Source organism: Temnothorax nylanderi, unplaced genomic scaffold (genome assembly GCF_030848795.1).
Source record: "Temnothorax nylanderi isolate EJ_2023f unplaced genomic scaffold, tnyl_v1.0 TNYL_tig0037_pilon, whole genome shotgun sequence".
NCBI classification, from domain to species: Eukaryota; Metazoa; Arthropoda; class Insecta; order Hymenoptera; family Formicidae; genus Temnothorax; species Temnothorax nylanderi.
This window is the reverse complement of record NW_027249099.1, coordinates 130,483-142,603: the sequence shown is the minus strand read 5'-3', so window position 1 is coordinate 142,603 and position 12,121 is coordinate 130,483. Positions and strand designations below refer to the sequence as shown.

The 12,121-nt window shown below is 44.9% G+C and overlaps 1 protein-coding gene across 4 annotated transcripts in view; it reads right to left on the bottom strand.

Moving 5' to 3' along the window:
* Positions 1-11,738, bottom strand: part of LOC139771205 (uncharacterized) — a 48,135-nt gene extending 36,397 nt beyond the window's left edge. Inside the window, exons 1-3 of one of the 4 annotated variants that reach the window (XM_071703788.1) lie at positions 11,322-11,738; positions 10,809-11,116; positions 8,097-8,366 (exon numbers count right to left, since the gene is read on the bottom strand). In XM_071703788.1, the coding sequence (XP_071559889.1) occupies positions 8,097-8,364 (268 nt within the window). In that variant the 5' untranslated portion in view covers positions 8,365-8,366; positions 10,809-11,116; positions 11,322-11,738. Of the gene's footprint in view, positions 1-8,096; positions 8,367-10,808 lie in introns of all 4 variants that reach the window. The other 3 variants (XM_071703789.1, XM_071703790.1, XM_071703786.1) reach the window with 3 other exon arrangements.
* Between the last annotated feature and the right edge of the window lie 383 nt (positions 11,739-12,121).

Here is a 12,121-nt window from a genome sequence, read left to right as displayed (position 1 = left end):
GCTGGAAGTTGCAATAACGATAATTCAAATACACTGCTCTCCCTTCGTTAACAAATTTAAGGTTGCCTTATCTTTTTAAACTTCTTTCTTTAATTGCAACTTTATCGCGAGCGCACGATCCACATTCCGTCGATTTACATCTTCCATAATTATTTCTCTCCCACTCACCCCAGTTTCATTCATTTCTCAAGTTTTCCCAATGCATCCGGCGCACGATGCGCATTTCTTTGTTCTTCCACTCTCTTCCTCCCTCTCTCTTTCCGCGCTTTTACGTACGGATGCTAACGCTCGCGCTTCGATCGCGCGTGGCGAGGAAGACGAAATGACATCGTTATTTCGGCTCAGCGACAGTTTTCACTCAGAACCGGAGTGGATGGATTATTGATCGAAGTTCTGGGGACTGCGGGGATGTGGCCGTAGGCAGGTACCAACATGCGCATGCCGCATCAACCTACAGCTACACTCTCGCCCTCTCTCGTTCACCCTCACCGTCGTCGTTGCCCTATTCCTTTTTGCAACCTTCTTACCCTCTCGTCCTTTCACCGTCTCACCTTCCTTTTCCTGCCCTCCTCTCACGTGCCCCCCCTTTTTTTTCCCTTCGCGCAACCCTTCGCTCCGATCATTATTCTGCCTTTTGTCTCTCTTCCTCTCTCGCTCTCTCTTTCTTTCTGTTTTTGTTACACCCCCGTTGTCCCTTTTTTCCTCAAAACGTTATTTACCTTCTTTCCTCTTCTCTTGTTTTCACTCTCGATTTCAGCTTCGCTATCTTTTATTAAGATATCGAAAATCTATCTTTCCTTCTGATTTCCCATCAGTTTTCTCTGCGCGTACTTCCATTATATCTTTGTAGGTATATACGGCGCGATAGTAATTATATCATTGCCGCAGTGGAGCATTTATGCCAAAATAAAAAAAGTCGTTCAATATCGCTCTATTATATCTGCTCATATCTTAGTTGCTTCACGTCCTTTCTTCTCCGTGCCTCTTTTCTTCGACCATTGTTCACTTTTCCTCCGGCATCGCATCATCATATTTCTTGGTTTCCCACATGCGATCCATTGTGCCTTTTCATGCCTCTTTTACGAAACTTTAATAGCATCGTGTTCCATCGTGTGGGAGAATAAAATGTCACATTAAAATACCTGTCGAGATTGTTTCATTAACGACAGATATAAATTTCATTCTGTTGCAATCCACGATCTTCTCTTTATATACGACAGACGTGGAATGCAAAAATAAATTTGTATTGAATAAAATACCAACGCGACGTAGCGCGCTGTTTCATATTTTATACGCTAATTTCGTTTCCCATTAATAGCGCGCAAACTTCACGAAAAGTTCCAACTATATATCGTTGAAGTTTATCTGGCACATTAATTCTGCGAGTTTCGATGACGGCGAATAATTCGAGTTCTTCTTTCTCCAGTTCATATCGTTAATCCTTCGCGTTAACTTTAATATCGCAAATATATCATTTGGAAAGTAATAATTGCATGTAAAATAATCTCTTTAATAGAGAGAGACTCTTAACGCGCTATTTATGAATGTCGTTAAAAATTCCTTTAATTTCGCGAACGCCCAGTTTATCGTGCGCGAAATGACTGTATATACAGTGCATGAGCAAATTATATTCGATTACGCTGATTAGTATACATGATTCAACACATTTGTAGTACAGAAGCCACATGGCATCGATTTTCCTAACGGTACTTTGCTGTCGGAAATAAATTGTATTTAAAACGAGATTTAAAAATATACGAAAATATTTATGAAGCCCAAAATAGGAATTAAAAATTGCACCAGCAATTGTAGGATATTTCACACAGTAGCGAAAAAAAGTTTTACAATTTAATTGTGCTTATCGTGATTTCAGAATAAATATGGATATATTTTTTCGCGATGTGTAACAAAATTATGGCCTCTCTTCTGTATATTATAATTTTAGCAACTTATTGTTTTATTAAGTTTATTTCGTAATTCCATATATAGATGATAAGAAAATCCATTAACTTTACCTGACATAATAACACGTGTAACTTATTTATTACATAAGCGCAATGTACGTAATTAAGTGTAGAAATTATTATTATTACGGAAACTATTTACATAATATACTGTAAGCCAAGCAATTTAGCTAAGAACAGTACACGACTGAAACTAATTTCGCATTGTTTCATATCCATGTGTCGAGAGGGCTCCCTCCATATCAATATATCTTCTATACATATGCACGTGATTCCCAGATAAACTCGTAAACGTTAATATTTACGCAGAACCTCATAAGCTTTTAATTAAAACGTTTGCGAACGGCAAGTTTTGATTTGCAGTTCGAGGGACACATTCGTTAAGGGATATTTACCGAATCGCTGCGGCGAACTGTGCGCGATGCGCTATAGATACATGACCGATCACTCTATTTCGGAAGGCCGATAATTCAAACATTGTCGAGTGCTATGCAATACATACAAGAGTCGTACGGGCCGGGATACTTGTTTGCGTGTGTACACTTGCATGCATGTGCTCGTCACCACACACGCGATCAATCGGCGCGGCGTTCGAACTTTCGATATATAGATAGACCGGTAATTACATAGATACTTAAAGGCGTCGACCCGAATCTATATCTACAACGAAAATACGCGATTGATCGGGCGCGATTGATGTGCAAAAAATACACTCCGTATATTCACCCCGGCTAAATCGGTGTCGGAGCGATCGAAACTGCTCTTTCCGCGAACTCAATTTCAAAAAAGCATATCTCACGTATCACGGTTCTAACAATAAGTGGAGCTCATCTGTGCATGAGTCTACCGCCTAAATTTGATCAATATTATCTTATACCTAAAAGGATTGACCGTATTATTATATTTATGGTGAGCTATCACCATATGTGTATTCATTTGACGTTCATAATAGATACTAATTCCCTAATAAAATATGCACCTCAGTGACGCGAGGTGCGTCACGCACGACATAGAGACGAGTTGCGTGCGTGCGTGCGAAGTTTCGCATGACACAATCGTGAAGTTCCACGAAATATTCGGACCCCTCAATTCGCATTGCTATCGTCATAAATAACGAATTCTCCATCGATTGGCGAAATTATAATTGAATTCAGCGCGCGCTTGGTCGACGAAGGATAGCTTCCGTTGCAGAAAGAATAGCTTTTTAACACGGATAAATATATTTCTGTTAGAAAATTACAAATGTGTAGGAAACAGAGAGAATAGCATACATACACATGTAGTCTGTGAGTCACTTTTTGCCTTTTATATTATATTAAAGTAAATTTTTTATTAAGATGAGATGCTTACATAAGAAAATTCATTATTAATTTGCGTAATCTTCACGACTGCTTTGTTAATGGACTTTTTTTGTGATTGATATATGCCAGGTTATATATAAAACTATATCAATAGCCAGAGAAAAAGCCGTCGCTAAAAGAAATCGTGCATAACGCTGAGCCTTCATAACGATATGGTCAACGGCTTCGAGGACACGTTCTTGCCCATTTTCAGTATCAACAAATTCAAGGCAATCCAGATTTAGATCGCAATTAGCGGTAATGGTAACTAATAAACATTTTGTTCACTAGATACTTATGTGTATCCATGCGTAAAATTATCGTCGAAGTTTTTATAAAATTTAGGTAAGCGCAGGATGACTTCTGGTATCAAAAGGCGTATATAGAAATATTTGTATTTTCCTTTTCAACAACTTTTAAGAATATCAGAATTGTATAAGAAAAATACATGAAAACTGATTGTGAGTATAGGTATGTATCTCAATAGAAAAACAAAAGTGCGTTTTATCGCTTTATTTTGAGCACAGTCTGATATCTATTTCTGCTATCCGCCATGACTAATGCCGATCTGAGGAGCGATAAGAAAGAATATAAGGGAACGCCGTGGCGTCTCTTGATTTGTTCATAGAACGAATTCTTGCTCGCGAAGAAAGAGACTGACTAAGAGGCAACGCGACATCAGGGGGCGCATATCGTCCTCGAAGATCGGCGAAAGGAGAGGTTCCCCGAAATGCATGTCGCAGCTCTATAAATACAAACAGACATTTAAGGCCTATAACCCCCGTCCGTGGAGCAGAGAATAGACGTACAACGCGAGGTGGTGTGCACACGTGTGCGCACTTTTATGCGCATGTATGAACAAGGATCGATCGAAAAGATCCCGCGAGAATGCGATACTCTGAGAGACAGATATATGGCTTAACGTACGTGTAGAAAATCGCGATTATTTCTCGCTTAATCACATGGGATATCTCGGAATTAGATAAAATCAAGAAATAAAAAAATCCTTCGAGATTCTGAGACGACCTGCATATCATAGAAATGTCGTAATGCTAACTTTTATTATAGCTAGAGGAGCACTCATATTTAAATAATTTTTTTATTATTTAAAAACAATTATTTTATCAAGGAAATTCATTGCTCTACTAAAAAATTTGGTTATATATCTTAAATCGTGATATGTGACGTCTTTTAAATCGCGATAATGAGGGGGTTGGTAAAATTATTGGTATATACTCGTCAGAATCTGTCGATACCCTTCCGATAGATAGTCCCGTAAACATGGCCATTTATTAACTATAAATAGAACGAATGTGTAGCATCACGCTATCAACAAAGTAAAAATATCAACAGGGTGCACATGCAGCAGGTATGGTAAATATATTACGTTTAACCCTTGATATCGCAGTCGAAGAGATATTTAATAGAATTTAATTAAAAAGAGAACGATGGAAAGCTGTGTAGGATTTGCATGGAATTATCTTCTTATTATTCACATTTATAAAATTTTTTTATACGAGTACTGAATCATCGGACGAGCGAGAAGGTCCTTTCGGACTGCAGGCGAACCGTTTGTCCGTTGAAAATAAATTGCTATTATTATTTCCGCATGCACGACACGTGGACCTGGCGATTCGCGCTCAATAGCGGCCAGGACTAAATGGAATACGCGTCGCAAAGGATAATACCGGGCGGAAAATATCCCTTTCAAAAAGCCACGCCGTTCCTAACGCGATCTAATACCGCGCTATGTCACGCTATATATCCCGCGATATATTCCTGCGATCCGCGAACTTTGTGAGCGCGCAAAAGCGGTCGCAATTTGCCTTTGAAAGGCTCGCTGGGGCGTACAAAATTTTCCTTCTTCATCGAAAACGGATCCTCAGGACCTTCAGCCTTTGCCGAAGAAACGGAACGACCCATAAGGACATCGTAAAGCGGTAGCGACTGCAAAAGCCTTGTTTTACGGTATGTTACTCCGAATCGTTAACTTCGTGTATAAATCCGTAAAGATAAAAGTTCGATCTTGCGTAAATTCGTACTCGCCTTTGTGCCCGCAAAGCTCCTTGAACGTGCAATTAAAATCTCGCCAAGGAGCGAGAAAACTCGCAGTGGATAAACGTAGGTTAGTAAGAAAACAAATTAGAAATATGCTCGCGCGACGAGTTCTCAACGAGCTTGAACCAGAGGATTCGTAAAAGCGTGCGCTCGCGTTTTTGAGTGTATTTAAGGACTCGGCGAAGCCGCGAGAACGCGGTAACGCCCGCAACATGCGGCAAATGGCGCGGCAAATGTCTCGCAGGCTCGAAATCTACCGCTAAATTTACGCGAAGAAGGAGAGGAGGTCCACACGGAGGTCCGCACGAACCACGGAGAGCTTCTGCACTTCTTAGCGAAGAAAAGAGCAAACCGTGCCGAAGCTCGAAGCGCGGGGGAATGTTTTTGCGCGCGGCTATTTTCCCGCGTAAGTCTAAAGTAAAGCGAATCTTGATGATCGTCCGCGACTGTACAAGTAATCTTGAAGATGTATGTGCCAACTTCGAGACATGAAGAAATTGGAAGGATTCGAAGAAGACAGGAACAGAAGTAGATATTTCTGGATGTGGCAATAATGATCGTTATTATAAGAATGATAATTTAATAATTAATTTATAGAATTAGATACAGAATAGATTGAATAAATCTAATAGTTATGTATTGCAAGCTTTGGAAGTGACGTTAGCGCTAACGTTAAACTCCGTACACAGTTTCTCCGTTTGTTATACATATATTTACGGAACAACGATAAACCGCGCACTTTATGCTTAGAATGGAACATTTTAATACATAATCGGAGTATGTAATATTTAATCGCAGTAGGTTAAGTGTACATTCCATGTACGATGCATGAATGTGGTTTGCTATTAACGTCACAAGTTACAGTGCGCACGTATACATACGTACACAGCGGCGCTATTATCAGACGACATTTCGCGAAATCATCGTCGCAAATGCAAACGACCACGGATGAGGCGGACTATAGAATTTGCGCGCAAAAGGATTGAAAAATCAGCAGATAAACGTTAAACGAGAAGTTGACGAGCGCGCCGTTAAAAATCATCGCTGGCGCAATGCGGAAAACACGAATACGGGCTCCGTGCGTCGGCTTCCCTCTCTCTCTCTCTCTCTTTCTCTTTCCCCTCCTCTCTTTAAAAAACGCAGTGTTGGTATATTAATTTTGTCCTTACTCCGGAAAAAGGCAATATATTACGGAATTCCGTTATCCCAACTGCGGAACGTGTTGCATCAGCACATTAAGACGTGCATGAACAGAAATACATAAGTGATGTTCTGGAGAACTAAAGATCCTAATTAAGGAATTAATACGTAATATAATAAAAGACTTATATATATAATATCGATATAATAAGTCTTTTATTAACTGATCCTTTGATCATTGTGAAATCCATCTCATTGGAATTCCAGAACATCCTGCACTCATCTTTATCACGAAGACATAGAGCATGGATACATTTCTTTTTATTGATCCTTTTATGCTTCCTTTTTACTGCTTCTAATTAAATATGTGGACCACGTTGGCGTCGCTAATGATGAACTCCAAGCACATATTCGCATATAGCGATTGTAACGACAATTTCGTGACGATAATGGCAATATCGGTGAAGTCGATTAAGATACATAATATTGTCCCCTCTTATTTCCGAGAGAACGCTCGGAAAAATTGTTATTGTAGAAAACATATTTTTGCTATAAATATAAGAATGTATAAAAAGCATTTTATAAGCGTCTTTTCCTCGAAATTACGTAGGTTGTAGGCGTTTTTATGAAAATAAACGACTTCTCTCGACGTAAAACATTGCGTTTTGCTCGTGCGAGTGGGAAAAAACGAAATTCTACCGTATCGATCATTCGAAGTGCATTACTGTATGATTACGGTCGTAAGCGAACAAATGTTCGCCATAAAAGCCAATTAATATCATAGTATTAATACCATTTACGAACCTTTCTCGCGCGATTGAAAGAAGCTTTACCGGCGCCGCCGGCCTTCATGCGCGCCTGTGGGGAAAACATAGATAGAACGCGGATGAGAATTAGCAACTCGCGATATCGAGCATGTAGACGATTAGGAGTAAACGAGTTACGCGCGATGTCGATTGCCTTCTCGCGCAAGAGAGAAAGAGAGAGAGAATGAGAATAAGAATGCGTGTGTCCGTTTTACCGTCCGCCTAGCAACTATCCGTCCGTCAACTCGAGTCTGTCCGATAACTCGGAAGGAATATAATCGGAAGAGGACGCGAGCACCGTTAGACAGGCACAGTCGTGCAGGCGTCCAGGAAACGAGCAATATGACGGATATGTGCGATCTTAACCCGGAAACGCGACGTCGCGCGATACGACCGCCGAAACGGAGGATTATAATCGCGAACGGCAATTGTAAGGTGCACTCTCACAATCAGCCAAGCTCAGCATGCCATGTTACAGTGGACTGTTATGTCCGATACGTGATCAGACTTCGATATTCTCACGCGGATATAATAATTATAACAATGAACACGTGTATCAGCTATAATCGTACGCATATATGTGGATTAATGCGTGCCGTTCTGATAACGCGTAAGGATAAGGATCACGCGTGGAACTCGCCGTCCTTTCCGCACAGAGAGATAATGGGGGTCTTTTCCATTATATGTCCCCGCACTGTGTAACTCATATCTTTTTCTGTTACTAATGATAGCAAAAAGCATTCACGGTAGTTGCGAAACTCGATCTCATGAAACAAGCGAGATCTCACCTTTCGCGAGGCGGTTCAGGATGAGGTCCTTGTGTTGTGCGGTGTGAGGCTCAGGAAGCACCACCAGAAGGTAGCAACCGCTCAGGGGCGACGGCGGCGGATGTTGTTGCGGTTGCTGTTGCTGTTGAACGGCCGCCTGCACCACCGGCACGGTGGTGCCGGCGATCGGCGTGCTCGGGGATGCAGTCTGCTCGACATTTGTCGTCGTGGCACTCTCCCCTCCTCCTCCCCCTCCTCCACCCTCCCCGGTGGGGTCCGTGGTACTCATTGCTGCAACATTTTATATTATCATATATAGATTTTTCGGGAAAAATAATCCTTTTTCTGTATTAATTTTCCGCACGCTATTTGTTAACAGACGTATCTTTCATCAACGGCGGACCAATGATTGATTTTATAAGAATTTTTTTAAATTAGAGATAAATCCAGATATGACAATTTTAACAGAACTTTTGAACACGCGACATGGACAATAATAGTCTGCTGATCGCTGATAAATTAAGCGAGAAGTTATTCAACCATTAAACTGTCGCTACTTTCTCATTTAAATCTAATCAGTCTTTTAAGCGCCGCTACTTAGTCTTCTTTTCACGACGGCCGACCATTAAGCCTTCAATCACTGACGCAATGTACTCGGCTTTTAAATTTTAAATAACCAAGATCGTAATAAGCGGAAGGAAAATTACGTTGAGCTCCGCGTGAAGGAATTACAAAATAAAAAGTAACTTTAACATCTTCGTGAAAGTAAAATTTCATATCTCGTTAAGGCAAAGCGCCGGCTTAACGTTATCACGGCTACGACTACTCTTTATTAGTGTAGTACGTTACACGCATGGTGCTAATTGCAATTAACGCGTCCAACGCGGTCAGCCACGACAAAGAACGAAAGCTCCCAGCCGAACGATTCATGTTCCGCTATCGCTCTGCCTCATATTATTCGTTAAATCTACTTCTGTCGCGCCATCGTATACCGTTCTGTCCGACAAATGGCTCATGCGGATGCTCCATCTGCACCGCCGCGCGCCGCACGAGAGATGAGAGATGAAACGGACTCGGGGCCGAAATAGAAGTGGCAAGGGTCGAGGAGAAGCGTAACGCCGAGGGGGTTGGCGGTACACAAAGCGCCGCTCTGCCTCCTGCCTTGCTCCTCTTCCTCAAGTCGAAACGCGGCCGCAATTCCTTCTCCGTACAAACGGCATAGTCTCGAGATATTACCCTTTAATAATCGCTTTATGGTCGACGAACGTATACACCGGGGGGAAAACTTTACGATGGACGATCAATCGTTGAAAACTCTCGGCAAACTTCCCCGGCGAAAGTCGCGACGAGACAATGGGGAATTCATTAACGAGCGATCTCGGTCGTTTTGCAAACCTGCGCGACTTAACAAATTTTAGAAGGAGACACCGATTCCACTCAAATCAATCTCTAGAAATCCGCAACAATGCTTATTGTCAGTAGAAACTTTTAAACAATTCTCGACAAGAATAATTCTCGGAGTTTACTTCTAAACGAGATTCGAATAGTTGATTCATCTGACATCTACAACAATTTTCATAAGAATCTATGTCACGTCGTCCTAAATTCGGAGATATCTATATACGTACGAGAATTCGAGTGGAAATGGAGTGCTACTAGCCGGTCGCCGAATCGGTCGAAGATCTCAAGGCAAAGGCTGCACACCAGAGCGCGGCCCTGCGCACTTTTCTGCAGCTAACAATAAGCCGAACGTCGATGAGATTCCCGTCGAAACCCTACGAGAGGTCGAGCTTTTTCCGTCGAAAGGGAAATCGGTTTTCCGGGAAAAGGGGGGAGTCTGAGAAGCCTCGCGCATTTTCACCGTGGAATTCGCGGAATTTCCAACGCTTCGCGATCGCGGCCGATCGCGCAGCGGAGGATCGTCGGGGAACGATCCCGAAGAGATAGCTACTTTCTCGACGAGTCGGCGCCGTGGTCGCACCGCACGCACGCACGTCGACGAAGCCGGCATTGCGCAGGATTTACACGAGCCCTCCGTGCGGCGCTATCACATCCTGCCGGGCGCAATGCGCAGGACGGGCATGATGCCGGGTGTCCCGCACACAGTCCTTAGATCATTGATCCAAATTCGACTGGAGTCAACGAGGGGAACAGCCGACCGAATCGCGATCGATCTGCACGAAACGTTACGACGGCCGGTCACGGGGGGACGATATCGACATCCGCTGTTAGACATTGATGGATAGCACTCTCGACAAGTTCCCTGTCTTTCTATTCGCTTATCTCTAACAAAACGATCGAGAAGATCGAATTACGATATTCTATTACTGAAAGTGATAAAGATGACCGGCGAACAAGAGTCGATGGCATCCCGGCGAAACTCTCAGGACGAGACCACCCCACCACGTTCCGTGCACTGCAGTGCAACCCCTTAGTAACAGATCGCCCCCTCTCGCGAGGCGCCTGACGGCGGCGGCAGCGGCGGCGGTGACGGCGGGCGGTGTGCCGACCGATAAAATCCATACGTCATATGGCAGGCGAGGAAATCGTCAGCGCGAATTTCGTCAGAGTTGCACACACCGCAACCGTCTATCCGTCCGTCCGTCCGTCCGTCCGCCGTCGGTGCCGCCGTGACCCGATTAAATGGTGGGTCGCCGACACGTAACGGATTTCGATCGGTTCGAGAGCCTCGCGAGCCCTCGACCAAGTTTCCAATAGTAGTAGCGCACTCACCTGGTTACTCGTTACACTCCCTCCCCAGCAATATTCCTGGGGTACCACGAGCCGGGGTAGCCTCGACGACTGGGTTCCAGATTCCGGAAGTATCCTGGAGGGCTGGCTACCGGTCGCGGTAATAGGCGAGCAATGACGTCGCCCTTGACTGACGGGACGTCCTTCGGAGGAAAGGAGAGAGTCACGCGTACGTCAGAGACTGTCCGTCTCCGAGCTGTTCGTCCCTTCGTCCGCTTTCTCGAGACCCCGATGGGAGATGGAGCAGGGGGGCACACCTCTCTCGTTCCCTTCACGCACCGCGAAAAGTACTGTACGGACGCAGAGATCGGAGCGATTGAGAACGGATGAATTAAAGCGAGCGGAGGGGCAACGTAGAGAGAAGTAACGGGCAAGGAGGGAGTATAGGACGACGGATAGAAATAGAACAGGGGAAAAAAAGACAGTCACAGGTAGAACGGAAAGAAGAGAGCGGTGAGGAATGACAGGCAACTCGTCTGTAGCACAATGACGTACGTTTAACGTTATACGTGTCTCTGTGTGCCGGAGCGAGCACGGCGGTGCCACGACGCTGGGCGTCGCGAAGACGACGGGGTTGCGAGCGGACGGGGCGAGCGAGAGACCGAACGAGAGAGAGGAGTGACCGGGGGAAAGAGAGAACTACGCGAAAACCGGCGTAGGGAGATCGACGGACGGCCTCCGACGGTTGAAACGACGTTTCGTTGCCCGATGCGGAAGCCTCTCCGTCGAAGGTGCACGTCGGCAAACGTACGGACGCGAAATCCTCCTCTCCTCTCGACGGGCTGTTCCCCGCTGTCGACGGCGACGAGAGCGAGGGCAACGGCGACGATTCTCACTGTGCGGCCTCTCGGTTATCAAAGCTCGGCAGCAACACTCGCGTTGCGGGCTGCCGGCTCTCTGACGGGAGAACTCGCGGCGCTGCGGCCCCCTGCGTCGACGGCGGCGGCGGCGGCGGCGGTGGCGGTGGCGGTGGAGAACCCTCTCACCCCCCCTGTCGCGACGCACCTACCGGCATCCCCACTAGTCGTGCGGCGCGATTGGTCGTCCGCGCAGCCGGGCCTACCGCCGTTGCCGTCGTCGCGCCGGTCTATACGCCGTCAGGGACGATCACCACGTATAGAACGCTTCTGGGTATATTGTACGTGACCGGAGTTTGTCTGGGTGTCGCGCGAACCGAGTAGCGAGGGGGAGGCCGTCGCGCGAGGAGGCCCTGGAGGGAAGGAATACACGACCGTCGAATTCGCCGGTGGAAACCGGCGAAAGGGCTAGACGTAACGGAAATGACGTAACGACCG